Here is a 20,652-nt window from a genome sequence, read left to right as displayed (position 1 = left end):
TGACCTGGTCTCCACAGTCACCAGACCTGAATCCAATCGAGATGGTTTGGGGGGTGAGCTGGACCGCAGAGTGAAGGCAAAAGGGCCAACAAGTGCTAAGCATCTCTGGGAACTCCTTCAAGACTGTTGGAAAACCATTTCCGGTGACTACGTCTTGAAGCTCATCAAGAGAATGCCAAGAGTGTGCAAAGTAGTAATGAAAGCAAAAGATGGCTACTTTGAAGAACCTAGAATACAAGACATATTTTGAGTTGTTTCACACTTTAAGTATTTCATTCCACATGTTTTGATTCATAGTTTTGAGGCCTTCAATGTCAATATACAATTTTCAGAGTCATGAAAATAAAGAAAACTCATTGAATGAGGTGTGTCCAAACCTTTGGTCTGTACTGTACATCACAGACCCAACTAAAAAAAATTGTATCTATGAACATTACCCCATTATTAAACAACATCCAAAATGAATTGAAAAATTTAAATATGACTGAAGTTTCATGGATGGGAAAGGTCATATCATATAAATCTATTATTTTGCCGAAAATTCTATACCTATCCCGATGTTAAACAACAACAATTCCTAAGCCCTGGATCCAGAAACTACAATCTCAGTTATCACTATTCATCTGGCAAAATAAGAAACCTAGAATTTCCCAAAAAATCTTATGTAAACATAAGAGGAATTGAGGCCTAGGTTTACCGAATATTTGCGCTTATTATTTAACTAGTCTTATTAAACAGACCCAAAATAGTCTAATTACAGAATTTAAAAATAGTTGGGTACATACAGAAAAACATTATAATCGAAACATTCCCAAATCAGATATCATTTTGGCCCAACTTTTAAACACCCAAAAACATTAACTAAATTTCAAACAAGTAAAGCAGAACTATGGGCATGGAAATCCCTATTAAAAACATTGATGAAAGATAATGTACCTTTGGAGGATATTAATTGTTGCCCAATTGAAACAATACAAATTCTGACTCCCAAAATGAACATAATAAAATGGAAACAATACAACATAAACAATTTTCTCGACCTAATAGAAAATAAAATCTTGCCCTTCAAAAACATACAAAGTAAATTCAACATCCCAAATAAAGAGAAAAAAAATTGGTACCGTATAGAAAATGTTCTTACAAACAAAAAACCTAGATTTCAGCTTCCTAAACGCCAAATAAATTTATTGAATAATCCACTAAACCAAATTATTTGGAAAACCAGTAATATATAATCCTTGCTAAATGAAGATTATGATTTTGAGAAAAAGCTAAACCTAAATAAGCGTGAATGCACTTAGTGTGTGCGTGCACTATCCCCACATCTTAAAGGGACAGGGTGCTCATTCAGGCTATGGCTGGGAGGAATTAGGTATTTAAGGCACCCTCCCCTTTAGGAAGGTGTCTTAGCAACAAGGTCCCCGTGCTCACGTCTTTGTTGTGCATAACCTGTATCCAGTACCAGTGTCCTGTACCCTCAGCCTGTTTTCAGTACCCGTGTCCGGTATCTGCAGCCTGTATCCAGTACCTGTGTCCTGCATAGCATACCTATACCAGAGTTCCAGTCAGTACCAGCTGTCCTGCCTCTGTCAGCCATACTGTCCGCACCTGCCATTCTGCAGATTCCTGCTATCCAACCATTACCAGCTGTCCTGTCTGTTCCTGTCAGTTACCCACAACCAGAACCTGCATTGCTGAACCCCTGGGGTCAGCTTCTGCATAACTGGGGACTGCCCTGTGCCCTGGAGTGGTACTAATCTAACCTCACCCTCCGAGGCGCTAATAAAGAAAATGTAGTTGCTTAGACACACCCCTGTAGGGTAAGCCCGAACATGTGGTGCAGTGGCTCCACACCCCCCATGGCACCATTCCTGGCCAGTACAGAGAGGTCATTGACAGCTCCTGCTGGAGATTCAGCATCTTCACATCAACAGAGCAGCTATTCTTCTTCTGCTCTGTTGACGGGGCGTTACTGCCGACGTCATCCTGATTGATGACCAGCTCCCCACCTCCTAACTTCAGGAAGTCAGTTGTCACTCAGCATAACGTTGGTAGTAACGCCCCGTCAACAGAGCAGCCCCGAAGGAAAAGAGCTGCTCTGTTGACGTGGAGCAACGGAATCACCAACAAGAGCGGTTAATGACCGACCACTCTCCACCGGCGTCAACAGGTACGTAGTTGCATCTGTTAGAAACTACCTGCCGGTTAGTTTTTAGACACATCATTAACAATTTTAAAGGGGTTATTCTCAATACATCTAATGAGTTAAAAAAAAAAAAAAAAAAAAAAAAAAAGGAAAAATCTTGTAATAAAGTTTTCAATTTAACTTATTAAAATCCTCTCCATTCTAAAGAAAAGGACAGATTACCGTCATTTTCGCTTTATAAGACGCACCCGATTATAAGACGCACCCCCAAATTTGGTGAAGGCAAAAATAATTATTTTTTTTTTAATGTTAAAAATGGGGTCCATCGTATATTGCCAGTGTCCCTCTAACAAATCATATAGGGTATATGTCCCTCATAGCCCCCCATCCTAAAATTAGCCCCCCTTAAAGGGAACCTGTCATCAGAAATTTCGCCCAAAAGCTAAAAGATTCCCCCTCTGCAGCTCCTGGGCTGCATTCTAGGAAGGTCCCTGTTATTATTGTGCCCCATGTGAAACCAAAATAAAGCCTTTATAAAGTTCTACCTTTTTTACCTTTTTGTATGCAGCTTCTGTAAATCTGACACGGGGGCGGGCTCTCTGCCGTCCGTTATTCTGCCTCCTGGTCCTGTATGCCGCCCCCATCGCTCCTTTCCATATCTGATGCACCGCCCACTGCTCCAGCCATCCCCGCGCATGCCCAGTGCCAGTCTCACAGGACTGAGCAGTGTGACCGCTGGTGACGTGTGCGCAGGCAAGTGATTATGGGCGGGACTGTGACTGTTATCAGCAAGTACCCGCCCATAATCTCGTGAGCGCGCAAACCTCTCCAGCATTCACACTGAGCTCAGTGTAGATGCTAGACTGTATGGGCTGCTTCCAGGAATGACGTCCCTTTGTCATGTGATAGGGGCGTGTTCAAAATACTATCACATGACAAAGGGACGTCATCCCTGGAAGCAGCCCATACAGTCTAGCATCTACACTGAGCTCAGTGTGAATGCTGGAGAGGTTTGCGCGCTCACGAGATTATGGGCGGGTACTTGCTGATAACAGTCACAGTCCCGCCCATAATCACTTGCCTGCGCACACGTCACCAGCGGTCACACTGCTCAGTCCTGTGAGACTGTAACTGGGCATGCGCGGGGATGGCTGGAGCAGTGGGCGGTGCATCAGATATGGAAAGGAGCGATGGGGGCGGCATACAGGACCAGGAGGCAGAATAACGGACGGCAGAGAGCCCGCCCCCGTGACACATTTACAGAAGCTGCATACAAAAAGGTAGAACTTTATAAAGGCTTTATTTTGGTCTCACATGGGGCACAATAATAACAGGGACCTTCCTAGAATGCAGCCCAGGAGCTGCAGAGGGGGAATCTTTTAGCTTTTGGGCGAAATTTCTGATGACAGGTTCCCTTTAATCTGGATATGGCCCCCTTATATTGAATATAGCCCCCTTGTGATGGCACACGTTCCCCTGTGCTGCCCATGGCCCCTATAGATCGCACAAGTCCCCCTGTGTTAGATATCGCCCCCATGGTGCTGCCCATGGCCCCTATATAGATCGCACAAGTCCCCCTGTGTCAGATATCGCCCCCAGGCTGCTGCCCATAGTAAAATAAAACACTCTTTCCTTACCTCCTCCAGCATTTATCTCCCTCCTGTCTCCCTCCGTACCTCTCTTCCTCCACTTCCTGGTTCTAGTGACGGTCATGTGATCGGCACAGCAGACTGAGATCTCTGCCTGCCTGATCACAGTGGAAGCAGGACACCGGGGAGAAACGCTGGAGGAGGTAAGTAAAGCTTTTTTATTTTAGAATGAGTAGCAGCATGGGGGCCATATCTAACACAGGGGAAGGCATGTGCCATCACAGGGGGGGGCGCAGGCTCATATAATATGCACCGCTCCCCCAGCCCATCACTGTGGTGCGATTTCCGCACCACCGGAGATGGACAGCGGCTGTGCATATTATATGAGCGGGAGCAGGAGATCAAAGGCTGCAGCCCGCAGCGTTCCCCTGCCCCCACCTCCCCTGGACCCTGCAGTGTATGTATGTATGAGATATAGATATAAATTTATTATACCCCCCGTATATTCGGCTTATAAGACGCACCCCCTACTTTCCCCCAAAATTTGGGGGAACAAAAGTGAGTCTTATAGAGCGAAAAATACGGTACATTTTTGTTTATCACCAGCCCTCACTGCAGTCTGTCAGCAGTGTCTGGTCTACTAACCAAAAAGCCGGACGCTTATAAGATCTTTCCAATAACGCTTGTAAGAGCGGCTCTGAAGCTGGCAGGTTTGCACTTTTCGTTTCTGATCCGTCCAGCTTTAATGCCACTGTGCTCCTATAAAACCATGGTGCAGGTCCAAACTGTCCATCAGGAATGCACTGCAACTAGCAAGAAATGCGACAGGAGAGGGAGAGGTGCGTACCTAAAGATTGCTGATTCAACCCCTTTAATAATGAGAATGGAGTATATGGGGACGGGCATCCAGCCAGATACCGGATATCAATCCCCCTGCTAACCCCGAGTCGATGGGGGATTGATCTGCAAATCCTCCCATCACTAGTGAGAAACGCAGGGACAGAAGAAAGAAGATACAAATTGCTGCAATTTGTTAGTTATTTGTGAGAAATAAACTGCAGACAAAAAAAAAAAGAAAACTGCACCGTGCGCACAGCAAATCTGAGTTCTCATAGACTTGCTCAGAAGTCAAAAGTGAGAACTTTCTGACAACAAAACTGCACCAAAAACCGCGAAAAAAAATGCAACAAAAAAATGCATCGTGTGCATATAGCCTTAAAGGCAACCTGTCGGGTGCAATATGCACCCAGGATCACGAGCAGTTCTGGGTGCATATTGCTAATCCCTGCCTAACCGTCCCTGTATACACTAGTATAAAGAGATCTTTAGAAAAAGTATTACTAAATATCTTTTATCTTACGCTAATGTGCAAGGGGACTAGTCCCCTGGGCGTTAGTTCCCCGGCCAGTCGCCCCCATTAACATGTTAGCACGACCAAGGGCGTACTATCATGCTAATGAATACGCAGCGTCACAGGATGCTCTCACTCACCTCTCCTCCGCAAATCGCGTCCAACGGGGTATTTCGGCTCAGTGCGTATGACCCTGGAGTTTGGGTCATGAACACTATGAGGCTGTGTGCCCACGCGTGTGTGCTCTGCACAGCAGCGTAACGTCACTGCATGTGCGCTTCAGAGCGCAGCTGAAAAGCTCCGTTCTGAAGCTTCGGTGACTGCCGATTTCATGCGCTCTGGATGCTGCCCCTCCCATAGACAGAGCGGGGGCTGCATGCAAAGCGCACGAAAGAAGTAACATGTCACTTCTTAGAACGCAGCGATTTGGCAGCAGACGAATTGCTGCATTCTAATACGCCACGTGGGCATGGATTAGGCACACTCTTCATTGATTGTGCTGGGGATGCAGGACGCATGCAGTTACGCTGCAGGGCAGATCACAGCGTAACTGCATGAAAATACGCCACGTGGGCACAGAGCCTGAAGCCGGGTGTACGCGTCCTGGCTTCAAACTGAAGTAGTGCGCATGACCCAAACTCTGGGGTCATGCGCACTGAACCGAAATCCAGTGATGGCGGCAGAGAGGTGCGTGAGATCATCCCGTGAGGCTGCGTGTTCATTAGCATGATAGCACACCCACAGGGATGCACTAACAGGCCAGTGAGGAACAACTGACTGGGGAACTAACGCCCAGGGGACTAATGCCCTCGCTCATTAGCATACGATATAAGAGCTTTAGAAATACTTTTTGTAAAGATCCCTTTATCTATGCTGGTGTATACAGGGACAGTTAGGCAGGGATTAGCAATATGCACCCAGAACTGCTCCTGGTTCTGGGTGCATATTGGACCTGACAGGTTCCCTTTAAGGTTCATTCACACATCAGTTTCTCAGGCTATGAGACTGCTCACGTCTGAATTTATGTGTACCAAGCGGACATGTCCGATATTGAAGTCACAAACCATACTCACCAAAACAAGTTTATGGGTCGATGACAGATGGGGGGGGGGGGAATAAGAAGGACAGCGAAGTCAAGACACAGAAGGACTTACATTTTGCACACTTGTGCAGATTGATCTTATGGTGGACTTCAGTAAAACGGAATCGGTGACACATGCGCATGCGCAACTGCCGGTGTCATTCTCCTGATGACTGCCAAAAGATCATTCTGCAAGTGGCGCCGGCGGGTAGGACGGCGACAGCGCAAAATGAAGAAAAAAAAAAAAACAGAAAAAACAGAGACCATGGAGGAGCCGAAACAGCGCAGAAGATCCTTCCACCAATCCTTCAGCACAGGCTCGCCCCAATGCAAAAAGATATGAATAGAAGAAAACTTCAAACACAGATTAAAAGAAATTTATACAAAATGGATTTCTTCAACTTGGATACCATTGTAATCAGCATGACAGAGCCAATATGGCTCTTTTTTTACTTAGTAAAATGCTACTGACAGGTTCTCTTTAAACAGCAGTGTGGAGGTGTGCACCGAAACTCAAAATTCAAGATGGCATCCGCCCCCTGTGATGGCACCACTCCCTTTACTACGTTGTGGCTGTGTTTCACGTAGATACAACCAGCGCTTCACAGAGGGGCAGAGTCAGCAAAAGGAAGCTGGAGGCATTCGTGATCATAGCGAACGCAGCCAGTGCTTAGTAGAGGACGAAGTATCAACACAAAGAAGTAGGTGCCATCACTGAAATCAAGGGGATGTAGTCAGTAGGCACTTAAGGTCTGTGTCATAGGCACAGGGAGCAGTTTCCTTCTTTGGACCTTTATATTAGAGCGGAGGTAGCCAGTAGTTAGCATAAGCTCTGCAAAAAAAAAAAAAAATGAAAGGAGGTTCCATTTCTGATTTAGAGCAGGTGCAGCTAATACTTAGCATAGGGAACAGTCAATCTTCGACTCACCGAGGTTCCAAGCAGGGACAGCGCCCCCGGCCCTGCCAAGCAGGGACAGCGCCCCCGGCCCTGCCAAGCAGGGACAGCGCCCCCGGCCCTGCCAAGCAGGGACAGCGCCCCCGGCCCTGCCAAGCAGGGACAGAGCCCCCGGCCCTGCCAAGCAGGGACAGAGCCCCCGGCCCTGCCAAGCAGGGACAGAGCCCCCGGCCCTGCCAAGCAGGGACAGAGCCCCCGGCCCTGCCAAGCAGGGACAGCGCCCCCGGCCCTGCCAGGCAGGGACAGCGCCCCCGGCCCTGCCAGGCAGGGACAGCGCCCCCGGCCCTGCCAGGCAGGGACAGCGCCCCCGGCCCTGCCAGGCAGGGACAGCGCCCCCGGCCCTGCCAGGCAGGGACAGCGCCCCCGGCCCTGCCAAGCAGGGACAGCGCCCCCGGCCCTGCCAAGCAGGGACAGCGCCCCCGGCCCTGCCAAGCAGGGACAGCGCCCCCGGCCCTGCCAAGCAGGGACAGCGCCCCCGGCCCTGCCAAGCAGGGACAGCGCCCCCGGCCCTGCCAAGCAGGGACAGAGCCCCCGGCCCTGCCAAGCAGGGACAGAGCCCCCGGCCCTGCCAAGCAGGGACAGAGCCCCCGGCCCTGCCAAGCAGGGACAGAGCCCCCGGCCCTGCCAAGCAGGGACAGAGCCCCCGGCCCTGCCAAGCAGGGACAGAGCCCCCGGCCCTGCCAAGCAGGGACAGAGCCCCCGGCCCTGCCAAGCAGGGACAGCGCCCCCGGCCCTGCCAAGCAGGGACAGCGCCCCCGGCCCTGCCAAGCAGGGACAGCGCCCCCGGCCCTGCCAAGCAGGGACAGCGCCCCCGGCCCTGCCAAGCAGGGACAGCGCCCCCAGCCCTGCCAAGCAGGGACAGCGCCCCCAGCCCTGCCAAGCAGGGACAGCGCCCCCAGCCCTGCCAAGCAGGGACAGCGCCCCCAGCCCTGCCAAGCAGGGACAGCTTTCTTAGGGTAAGGACACAAGGCGACTAAAATTAGACAAGTGGAATGCGATAGAGAGAAAAAAAAAATTGCATTCCACTCGGCCCAATGTTAATCTATGGGGCCAATTCCATGTACGATTTTTTCACAACCTTAATTGGACCAAGAAAACAAATCGCAGTAGGCTGCGAGTGACAGTTCACTCAAACCCATACAAGTCTATGGGTGCGAGTGAAACATCGGACTGCACTCGGATGTCACCGGAGGACAGTGCAATATATGCATCTGCTGACAATGGAGGAGATGGAGAGATTAATCTCTCCCTCTCCTCTGCAGCTGTGATCCGATTGCAGGATTGGCATGACACCCAGCTCACGCTTGCAGCACAGCAGGAGCCGAGGTTCATTAGCATATCGCATCTGATGATCTCGTAACGGATGCCATACGCTTGTATGACTCCGGCCTTATAGCTCTACTACCCAGGGACACCTCTCTTATAGCTCTACTAAACAGGGACACATCTTGGATAACCGTACAACCCTAGCCCTAGTATCCAGGGACAGCTGTTTCACAGCCCTACTGCCCCAGGACAGCTCTTGCATATCCCTTTTACCCTGTGACATTTCTTGTACAGCACAATAAACACAGGGACAGCTCTCGTACAGTACTTCTACCCAGGAACACCTCTTTTGTAGCCCCTGGCAAGTTTGTGAATTGCAGTCCATGCTCGATCCATGTTGTTGTGGAGATCTGCATGAGTCCCAATAAATGCCCTTTTAAAAGGCAACTATAATGCTGTTGTGGCCCTCAGTGGAAAAAAAACTTTGACACCCCTGCCTAAAGATAGCAGTTGGGGGTGTGTCCCTGCATTATTTGGCACTGTCCAGTCAGCTGTCAGTTTAGGTGCAAGGTTCCTGGGTCGTCTTGCATGCATTGCTTTTTTGAGGTCTAGCTACAGGCTTTCAATGGATGTTCAGATCAAGGGGACTGTGATGGCCATTGTACAACCTTCAGCTTGTGCCTTTTGAGTTAGTCTATTGTGGATTTTTAAGTGAGTTTAGAATAATTATCCATTTGTAGAAGCCATCCTGTCTTCAAATTCAGCTTTTTTTTACAGATGGGGATATGTTTACATCAAGGAGTTGTTGAAATTTCATTGAATCCATTCTTCAATCTACCCGTGAAACATTCAGTGCCATTGGCTGCAACACCACCCTAAAGCCTGATTCATCCACCTCATGCTTAATGGTTAGCGAGATATTATTTTCCTGAAATTCTGTGGCCTTTATTCTCCACACATACCTTTGATCATTGTGGCCAAAGAGTTCTATTAACCTCATCGGTCAACAGGACTTGTTTCCAAAATGCATCCATTGCATCAGGCTTGTTTAGATGTTCTTTTGCTTTCTTCTGACGCTGAATTTTATGGTGACAACGCAGGAGAGGTTTTCTTCTGATGAATCTTCAATGAAGGCCATATTTGTACAGGTGTCTCTGAACAGAACTATGTACCACAACTCTAAAGTCTCCTAAATCTTCCAAAAGGTCTTTTGCAGTCAAGCTTGGGTTCTAATTTGACTCTCTAGCAATCCTATGAGCAGCTTTCACAAAGATTTTGCTTTGTTTTCCTGACCTTGTCTTCACCTCCACTGTTCCTGTTAACTGCCATTTCTTAATTACATTTCAAACTGAAGAAAGGGCAGCATGAAATGCTTTGCTATCTTCTTACAGCCTTCTCCTGCTTTGTAGCCTTCCACCATTTTCAGAGTGCTAGGCAGCTGCTTACAAGAACCCATGGCTGCTGTTTTTTTGGCACAAGGTTAGAGGAGGCTAAGATTTTATAATGATGTGAAATTTCCATCACCTGGCCTTTCATAAAGATCGTGAACAAGCCATAGCCATAACAGGCTAATTAAGGTCTGAAACCATGGTAAAAGTTATCAGAGTACACAAATCGCCCAGGGTGCCCAATCTTTTTCATCGGCCCAGTTTCCTTTTTGTAATTTTTAAAATGTAAGAGATATTATATTTATTTATTTTTTTGCCTAAAATACAAAAGGAAATGTGTCATCTTTAACTTTATGCCTTTTAGAGAGCATTTCATCTTCAACTTGCTTAATTTTTCACAATAATACTTTTGACCAGGGGTGCCCAAACATTTTCAGGCCATTGTACATCTAGGCAGAACCTGCATCATCTCCTCAGTCATCCAAAAACAGGGATGCCTCTGTACAGAGCAGCACCAGAACATACACTAATCACAAAACGTTAGGGATATTTTTATTCAGGGTGAAATTTCAGGATGATCCTAAAACGCCCTCTAACCTATACAGGTAAACTTATTGTGACCTTCTCTGAATATTTGAATGCACATGTCCAACTGTTCAATATTTTAGTACTTTTTGCACAACTTGCTGTTGTCTAAGACTAGGTTCACACTTCCGTTAAATTGTATCAGTCACAATCCGCTGCTCTGATAAACGGAATCCGTTTAGCGGATTCCGTTGTCCCCATAGACTTGTATGAGCGGCGGATTGTGACTGATGATACTGCGTTGCACCCTCCGCCCGACTGATCGGTCGTGGAACGACTGACCGCGGGGCGGAAGAAACGCAGCCTGTAACATTTTTTTAGCAGCGCAATCCGTAGGATTTCGCTGCGCATGCTCTCTCTGGCTCCCTACACCCGTAACCAGGATACACATCGGGTTACTAAGCAATGCGCTTTGGTTAGTTACCCGATATTTACACTGGTTACGTGTGCAGGGAGCCAGCGCTAAGCGGTGTATGCTGGTAACCAGTGTAAATATTGGGTAACCAAGGAAAGTGCTTTTCTTTTACCCGATATTTACCCTGGATACGTATGCAGGGAGGCCGCCCCCTCCCCGCTCATCTCCGCCCCCTCCCGCACTCCTCATGTACACACACACACACACACACACACACACACACACACACACACACACACACACACCTGTCCCCAGCCCTATAGTCCCCGCGGCACTAACGTCCTCAGCGCCACGGCCCTGCTCGGCTCCACCCATCCCGAACTCCGCCCCCCCGCACACAACGGAGTCTGACAATGAATTCTGTTCTTTGTCATCCGCTGTACAACGCATCAGTCACATGCGTTAAGCAACGCATGTGACTGATGCAATACCAGGGAAATGTGAACCTAGCCTAACAAGGAGCTTAAAGGCAAAATTCACAACAGGTGTTAGAACAAAGAAATTTATTGAGCTATTGATAGATCAATTAGAATTGGTATTAACCCCTTCAGCCCTCAGCCTGTTTTCACCTTGAGGACCTGGCCATTTTTTGCAATTCTGACCAGAGGCACTTTATGAGGTTATAGCTCTGGAACACTTCAACGGATCCCAGTGATTCCGAGACTGTTTTTTTGTGACATATTGGGCTTCATGTTAATAGTAAATTTAGAACAATATTTTTTGCGTTTATTTGTGAAGAAAAAAAACAAACGGAAATTTGGTGAAAATTATGCAATTTTCAAAGTTTGAACTTTTATGCTCTTAAACCGGCGAGACATATGACACAAAATAATTAATAAATAACATTTCCCACATGTCTACTTTACAGCAGCACAATTTTGGGGGGGGGGGGGAATGTATAAGGAAGTTATAGAGGTTCAAAGTTTAAGAGCAAGTTCTCATTTTTACAACAAAATTTCCAAAGCCACATTTTTTTTAGGGAACACATCACATTTGAAGTGATTTTGAGAGGTCTACATGACACAAAACACCCAAAAGTGACACCATTCCAAAAACGGCACCCCTCAGGCTACTGAAAACCACATTCAAGAAGGTTATTAACCCTTCAGGTGCTTCACAGTAACTAAAGCAATGTGGAAGGAAAAAATGAACATTTCACTTTTTGCAACAAAAATGTTAATTTAGCCTCAAATATTGCATATTCACAAGGGTAGCAGGATTAAATGGACCCCAAAATTTGTTGGGCAATTTCTTCTGAGCACGCAGATACCTCATATGTGGCGAAAAACCACTGTTTGGGCGCACGGCAGGACTCGGAAGAGAAGGAGAGTTATTTTTTAACAGAAAATTAGCTGGAATCGTTAGTTGCATCATGTTGCGTTTGGAGAGCCCCTGATGTACAGAAACAGTGGTGCTCCCCCACGTGACCCTATTTTGGAAACTAGACCTCCCTATGGCATAAATCTAGGGTAATGAGCACTTTGAACCCTCACATACATTGAGCCATAAAAACAAAAAAGTACTTTTTTTTTTCGACAAAAATTTTATTTTAGGCTCAATTTTTTAATTTTTACAGGGGTAACAGGATAAAATGGACCGCAAAATTTGTTGGGCAATTTGTCCTGAGTTGGAATCGTTAGCCGCACCATGTTGCGTTTGGAGAGCCCCTGATGTGCAGAAACAGTGGAGCTCCCCCACATGTGACCCCATTTTGGAAACTAGATCCCCCATGGCATTGGAAAAAAAAAAAAAATATCAGGATGCACACACGGATGTGTTGCAACAAAAGGGGGTGGGGGGGGGGGGACTCGGTGGGATGGAAAAAAGAAGTCCTGTCCAAAGTCTAGTACGGCTGCAGGACACTTGCTGATCAGGTACCTAATTGTTCAAGTTTTGTTTTGTTTTTTTTATTATGGGGGGCACAAAAAAAGCAAGAACTCAAGCAATTATGTCCCTGATCAGCCAATCACTTAGCTGATCAGCGCTTGGCGGCAAGCAGGCGGGAGTGGGAGGTGGGATTGGGGATAGTTAGAAAAAAGCCACGAACAATACTTACAGGATGGATTAGAACAGCAGCAAAATCACAGGAGAGATGGACGAGGCAGCAGATGGGGAACAGCAGCAGATGGGTGGCGCGGCAGTGGGGGTGGATGTGAGAGGGCGGCGGCTGGGAGAGGGCGCAGCGGCGGATGGAGGGGTGGCGGATGGAGGAGCAGCGGTGGATGGGAGAGGGTGCAACGGATGCAGGAGCGGCGGAGGATGAGGGGGGATGGTGAAAGGGGAGTGGGAGGTAAAATTGGGGATACCTTACCTACCTTACAGGATGGATCTAGGCAGCAGGATCACAGCAGATGGAGGAGGCAGCAGATCCAGGCAACATATCGGGGAGGGTGAGAAGTGGGAGAGGGGGCAGCAGATGAAGAGGATGGGAGAGAGAGAGCAAGCAGCGGCTGATGGGGAGAGCAGCAGATGGAGGAGGGCGGCGGCTGATCAGCAGGAGATGGAGGAGGGCGGCGGCTGATCGGGGGCAGTAGCTAGACCTTACTGATGGGTCACGCGCACGGATTGCTCTCCTCAGCTTCCACGGATGGAGTGAAAATGAGGGGAGCGGTCACCTACAGGTAACTGGCCCCAGATCCACAGTGACTGGAGAGATCGGTTACAAGGCTAATCTCTCCAATCAGAGCTGGGGGCGGGTGAAACAGAGGTCACCCAGCTTTTTCTGAAACATTAGTGGCTGTGATTGGCTGAGCGTCGTTCTTCAGCCAATTACAGCCTCCATAGGTCCGGGACGAGAGGGGGGGGGGTTAACACCAACCATCCTGAGGTCAGGCAGAGGTCCTACCCAGTACGTCATGGGTCCTTAAGTGCCAGGGAGCCATGACGCGTACCCAGTATGTCATGGGTTGCTAAGGGGTTAAACAGTCCTCATTGTGCTGTTCACATTTTGACAACATAAGACCAAGACGACACCTTACAATTGATCAAAAGTGCCTTGCTATTGCGAGGCTTTAATATTCTCAAACGGAAGTGGCCACTGAGCTTAGAGTGTCACAGAGTGTCATTAGCAGATTGCAATACAGATACAGTGAGACTGGAAGAGTAACAGAAAGGCATAGAAGTGGACGTTTTTGGCCACATCCCACATTGATGACCGCTTCATTGTGAACAATCGGAATCAGATGATGAATGCCACAAAACTCCAGGCACAATTAAGGGACGTGAAATTCACCCAAGTGTCACGTCAATTTGAAATCATTTACATCAGCACGTTCTGCGTGCAAGATGACCACACCACCATGGACAAAGGAACTGTTATCTTGCTGGATGAGGGACCTGTGGGCCTCATTGCTGTTCACTGATGAAAGTCAATTCATGTGGAGCAGAAATAATGGCCGGCAAAGATGTTGTAGACATCAAGGAGAGAGCTTTGCATCAGCCACTGTTGTCACCAGACAAACCTTTGGTGGTGGTGTTAGTGTAGGCAAGTATCTAGCCAGTACAGAACTGCCCTATACTTTGTAAATTGTACAGTGACAAGCCCCTACTGCTTGAATACCATCAGTAATCCAGTCACTGTGTCTCTGCATGAACACCACAGGCCTAAAGAATGCTTTACACGCTGCGACATTGCTAACGATATATCGTCGGGGTCACGTCATTAGTGACGCACATCCGGCGCCGTTAGCGACATCGCAGCGTGTGACAGAAATGAGCGATCAACGAGCGTAAAAACGTGAAAAATCGTTGCTCGTTGACACGCCGTTCACTTCCTTAATATCGTTGCTGCAGCAGGTACGATGTTGTTCGTCGTTCCTGCGGCATCACACATCGCTATGTGTGACACCGCGGGAGCGACGAGCATCTTACCTCCGTCCACCGGCAATGCGGAAGGAAGGTGGGCGGGATCTTCCAGCTGCTCATCTCCACCCCTCCTCTGCTATTGGGCGGCCGCTTAGTGACGCTGCAGTGACGTCGCTACGACGCCGAAAGCAGCTCCCCCTTGAAGGAGGGATTGTTCAGCGGGCACAGCGACATCGCTGTAAAGGTATGTGCATGACGCTGCCGTAGCGATAATGTTCGCTACAGCAGCGATCACCAAATGTCGCACGAGCGACGGGGGCGGGTCCTATCGCTAGCTATGTCGCAGGGTGTAAAACACCCTTAAGTTAATCTTCATGAACTATGCTAAAACTCAGACGTCGCATCATTAGGGAACGGCTGCTGGAGACTGGGCTACCTCAAATGGAGCGACCTGCACTTTTCCAAAATTGAATCCCCTATAAATCCTATGGGACCAGCTGAGTCGTCGTGAATATGCTCGTAACTACGCATCACAGAACCTCAATGACCTGAGGGGCTGTCCTTTAAGAAGGATGGGCTAACATGCCTCAACATAAATACGATTAGCCTGTATAAAAATGTATTTATTAAGTAGATAAAAAATTCAAATACATCCCAAACCAAAAAATCCCAATCATAAAACACATACAGAGAGCACAAAAGAAAACATACATATAAGGTTAATAGCTATGATTGGCTCCAAACATCCCGATAGTTGCCCTATATTATTTTACCTCACAGCGGTGGAAGATTATGTTATGTGGTACTAGTCCTCTCGCTCATTAGCATATAATATACGATCTTTAGTAATACTTTTTCTATAGATCTCTTTATCTATGCTAGTGTATACAGGGACGGTTAGGCAGGGATTAGCAATATGCACCCAGAACTGCTCGTGGTCCGGAGTGCATATTGCACCTGACAGGTTCCCTTTAATAGTCCATTGGTGCTCATTGGTGTACATGAGGCTTCATTACCTTTCCTTACATCCAGGACACCTCACTGCACCTTTAAATACCGTCCTGTTGATCTCTTACAGATTGTTCTGCCTTGACGCGTTTCCCCCATTAAATATCACGGTTCATCAGCATCAGGAGGCTAATTTGGATAAAGTGATCCACAGTATTGGTATCCATGAGTGTGCTAATAGCGGTCCTCAGTGGTAGGATCCTCTGTGCTACCCTGCGATATCTCCTGGTTACAGATCTATGGAGCACTCGGATTCTATTAACCATTACATCCTTCGCTCCACCAGAAATGCTGACCAGGCCGCAGTAGCCTCACTCCTCAGCAGGTGTGCACGTATAATGGTGGGGTTTTCTCTTGTGCTCTCTATATGTATTTTGTGATAGGGATTTTTGGTTTGGGATGGATTTGTAACCTAATAAATATTTATAAGGGTTAATAGCATATATGTTGTCAGATTTCGGACCCTCCATTATCTAGGTTACGTGCCATGCCTCAGCAGACCATGCCACTTGTGACCAGCAGGAGACGTCGTTGTCAGCTGTCATTGATGTAGCCTTCATCATGACAGTTAATGAGACACTGACATTTGGGGGTATAGCCACCACTGTTGTTGGCTTTTGCTTCCATAACTTGCTTGACACCATTGCATGCATCCACTTACATGATAATATATCACTATATGGTTACACGTTTTCCATAGATTTCACCCCATGCCATGTATCCCTGTGTGAGGGCAGGACTGGCTGTCAGCTGACACACACTGACCCTCAGGCACCGGCCCCCCCATACTACATGGAGACAATGCTAGGACAGTGGGTACAGAGACACGATATACCCCAATGCACCATGCCCAGCACTCCACAGCAGGCACCATGGCACGGCTCAGGCTGGCAGCACCTGTGAGTCCGTGTCTGTCGGATATCGCTCTGTATGCACACTATAAGTCCGGCTTGCAGGCGCTTCCGGCGCCACCGACACAACTAAACTTCCTTTTTCCGTTACCTTTCCGGTGCCAGGCGCCGCCATCTTGCCTACGAGTGTTTACGATGACGTCGCGCTCCTCACGTGTCCAGGAACCCACGTCCTCCGAACTGCTGCGCATGCCCAGTGCTGCTTTACAGCGTCACGTGTTGCGGACGTGTCAGCTGACGTGATGCTGGCACTCCAGTAAAGAGTGCGAGCGGTGGGACGTGACGTCATTCTGCAGCCAGCACGCATTAGCTGCGCAGGCGCTGTGGGGACCAACTGCTCACTGTGGAGGACTGGTGCGGACGCGGGCCGGGTGTCGTGCTGCCGCCATGGTCACTGTTATTAGTGGACACGAGGAGCCGAGAACGTTCTCTTTCCTGGGACACCATGATGTGCTGACTGTACTGCTGCCTGCCAGAGGCTGTAATGACCCATGTAACCGCAGGTCCAGCAGTAAGCCCAACAGCCCCATCTGACCCCGGCAGAGATGCCTCCACGCTATGGTCACTCCGAGCTTTCTTTTTGGCTGAGTTTTAATAGCAGAAGCTCAGATAAACACAAGTCTATGCTTTAACACTAGAACTGCTGGACTCGTGACACCTATATAGAAATACATGGTGCAAAGTAGTCAAAATGACTACCTCAGTAGTTCTAGTGTTAATATCTCAGTAGGAACACATCCTAAGGCCTATGCACAGTGAAGATCCCTCCACAACTCTCCAGTTCATGTCTAGGAAATCCACTTTGCTGCTCCTGAGTTGTTTTTTCAGAGGAGATTGTAAAAATCAAATGTTATTAATTAAAAAAAAGAAGTCTGCACTCTCCAATCAAAAGGCTGCAAAACTCCCCCAAACCTTCAAAACTGGTATATTATCGGGTCTGTAAACAGGGGATGGCTCCCTTCACCAGCTGTTGCAGCAGTGTATACCATTGGGTATAGGCTGTATCCATGGATCCTCTGGACAGATGACTGGTGTATTCTGTGGAGCACTCCATTTATAATACCACGATGTTGCTACCGTACCAGGGGAGCCAGTCGTGATGGACCATACCTAGAGATGAGCTATTTGTACTCGCTATACTAACACATACTGTCTAATACGCAAGTATTCGTTCTGCATAGTGTGTGCAATGCAAGTCAATGGGGAATACTCGCAAAGTAACGAGTAACCCGAATGCCGCACTATTCATGTGAATAGTGCGGAATTTAGGTTACTCGTTACATTGCAAGTTTTTCCGCACTGACTTGCATTGCACATGCTATTGGGAACAAATACGCGAGTAATAGATAGTATGTGTTATGAGTACAGCGAGTACAAATAGTTATCGACTCGCTCACCTCTAATCATAACCAATTTTTGGGCATCAATGATATCATCTGACCTTTAGCCTCCTGACGAGCCTGGTACTTCCATACCCCGGAACGAAGAAGAAAAAAAAAAAGGGGAGGGTGAGAAATGTGTTGAAGCATACATGTTTGACAGTATTTCTAGCACAGTAGCATACTTGTCTTCCGTTTTATATCCATATTAGTTTATATCCATAAACTCAAGACCCACCTCTTCCAACAAGCCTACAACCTACAATAGCCCTCAGTCCAGTAGACCACTGCGCAACCAGCTCTGTCCTCACCTATTGTACCATCACCCATTCCCTGTAGACTGTGAGCCCTCGCGGGCAGGGTCCTCTCTCCTCCTATACCAGTCTGTTTTGTACTGTTAATGATTGTTGTATGTATACCCTCTTTCACTGTAAAGTGCCATGGAATAAATGGCGCTATAAAAATAAATAATAAAATAATATTATTCTTGTATCAAGCCTATAGGACAGCGAGGGCAAGTCGGCATGGAACAGGGGCACCATTGTTTACGTTAGGGTGTTTATCCTCCATTGATAGGCAGGGGAGAGTTCCCTAGGGCACAGGGTTAGCAGCATAGCATCACCGTGGGGTTCACACCTAGTTATATTGCACTATTGGTCCTTTTCTTGAATCCTCAAGGGTATGCTTTGCAGTTCCCTTTTTATAAAGAATTATTAAAAGTTCTATCTTAATCAGGTTATTTTCAGGATTTATATCAAGTCTCCAAACCCCAGGCAGACAGGGGGGTGGGGGGGGATGTCTCCGCTGTGAATCTTCGTGAAGCATGGGCTGCACCCATCCACTGGTGCATACTGTTTGTAGAAGAGCAGCATAACCATAGGTGATATAGAAAGATATGGCGGAGAGTCTGAGGATCTGAGGATGGAGAAGGCCCCAAACTCAGACAGAGCTGGACACATCATTTGGGGGCCAGGGCCAAACTTAGCATGCCCGCATAGGCTGGATTACATTTTGAGGCAGAAATGACCATGCATCTATTGCTCAGAGACAACCCTCATCTCTAAACTCTACACCCTTTTCAAAATGTTGGCAAAGTTTTGGAAAAAGGGAGAAGGTTAAAGGTATGTGCGCACGTTGCTTTTTACCTGCTTTTTTGCTGCTTTTTCTTCTGCGCTGTTTAATGCTAAAATGGATGTGTTCTTCTATTCAAGCAAAGTCTATGGGAATTTGGGTTTCTTGTTCACACTATGTTGTTCAAAATGCTGCCTTTTTGTGGCAGAACTTTGGTCAAAAACTCAGCTTTGCAGTGCAAAACCCAAATGGCAAAAACAATTGACATGTTGCTTCTTTGAAAAGCTGAGTTTTTGACCAAAGTTCTGCCACAAAAAGGCAGCATTTTGAACAACATAGTGTGAACAAGAAACCCAAATTCCCATAGACTTTGCTTGAATAGAAGAACACATCCATTTTGGCATTAAACAGCGCAGAAGAAAAAGCAGCAAAAAAGCAGGTAAAGAGCAACGTGCGCACATACCCTAAGCCACTAAACTTTTACACCTCAGTTTCCAAACAAAAATGATTACAGTGGCTTTATTACGCAAAAACAAAAAAAAAAACCATCTTTCTCCAATCCTTGCACAATATAATGTTGGCACAGACTGCATGGCAGGCTGGTGCAACTTTGGGCCACGAACTAGTATCCAGATGACAGGCAAAACCTTCCCATGATGCTTACCCATGATGATGGGTAAGATATTAAAGGAAGTATCAGCCTAGGATAATTCTTCACATCAAGCACATACATCATGAAAAGGGGCAAATCATTTAAAATGTAACTTCACATCTACTTGTTTTCCCATCAGTCTCCTCACATCTCTGGCTCTATAAAGCCTGAGCCATCAAAGAAGAGGGGAGGGATGGTGATTGAGGGGAAACAAGTAGTTGGCACGCCATGCTGTACCGAATGTCTGTCCTAGGTGAGAACAGTCTGTCCCTTTACACAAATAGGCCAGGAAGAACGATTGGCTGTAGCTTTGGAGATTATTCAGTGAAATTTCTGTTGTTGGATCCACTTTCGCAAAGAAATCCTATAACTAGTATGAGACAAATCCCTGGGCAGAATCCATGTGATAAGCAGAAGCAGCACCCCGATTGCAGCATCACATGCTTAGGAGAATACACTGAACATTATGTAGAGGACATATTTCTGCTCTAAATAGAATCCAGCACCAAACATTAGACAATAAAATTAGATTTAAAAAGCCATATTGACAATATGAGTACGAGTGATCTAAAAACATTACAGTCTATAAAACTAGTCTTTATTCATAGTTACTTCCGACTAAGGACTAGTTTAGAGTCTGCAATGTAAGGTTCTTGATTCACTTGTACCTCTATTTTATGGCAATGTCTAACAACCAATTTATTGAAAATTTGTCATTCTATTTTTTTTTTTTGGTGCTGTATGCCATATATCCTCCATGCTGGTGGTTACTGGGATTGCCACATGAGGATTACTATTTAGACAGCATTACAGTAAACTGAAAACTACACTTTTGTTCTATGTACAGAGACTTGGTAGAATTTGTCTGACACAGTAACTGCTCTAAACACCTTGTGGGCAAATTCAGGCATCTTTACATCTAAGGCTGCTTTCACACTACCTTTTTTTTAACATGCATCATGAACGCAAAACGGATCCAGTGCAAATGCGTTTTCATTTCAATGCATTTGCAATGGATTGCAAATCAACACATCAACATGTGTTTGCGTGC

At 47.0% G+C, this 20,652-nt stretch overlaps 1 protein-coding gene across 1 annotated transcript in view; it reads right to left on the bottom strand.

Annotated features, from left to right (window-relative positions):
• The window catches only part of TBC1D15 (TBC1 domain family member 15), a 244,217-nt gene extending 227,542 nt beyond the window's left edge, over positions 1-16,675 (bottom strand). Inside the window, exon 1 of the mRNA XM_075344894.1 lies at positions 16,591-16,675. Coding sequence (XP_075201009.1) covers positions 16,591-16,614 — 24 coding nt within the window. The 5' untranslated portion in view covers positions 16,615-16,675. The remainder of the gene's footprint in view (positions 1-16,590) is intronic.
• Positions 16,676-20,652: the final 3,977 nt, after the last annotated feature.

The sequence above is a fragment of the Anomaloglossus baeobatrachus genome, chromosome 4 (genome assembly GCF_048569485.1).
Source record: "Anomaloglossus baeobatrachus isolate aAnoBae1 chromosome 4, aAnoBae1.hap1, whole genome shotgun sequence".
Lineage (NCBI taxonomy): Eukaryota > Metazoa > Chordata > Amphibia > Anura > Aromobatidae > Anomaloglossus > Anomaloglossus baeobatrachus.
Note: the sequence above shows the minus strand (reverse complement) of the source record. Positions and strands in the feature narration are given on the sequence as shown.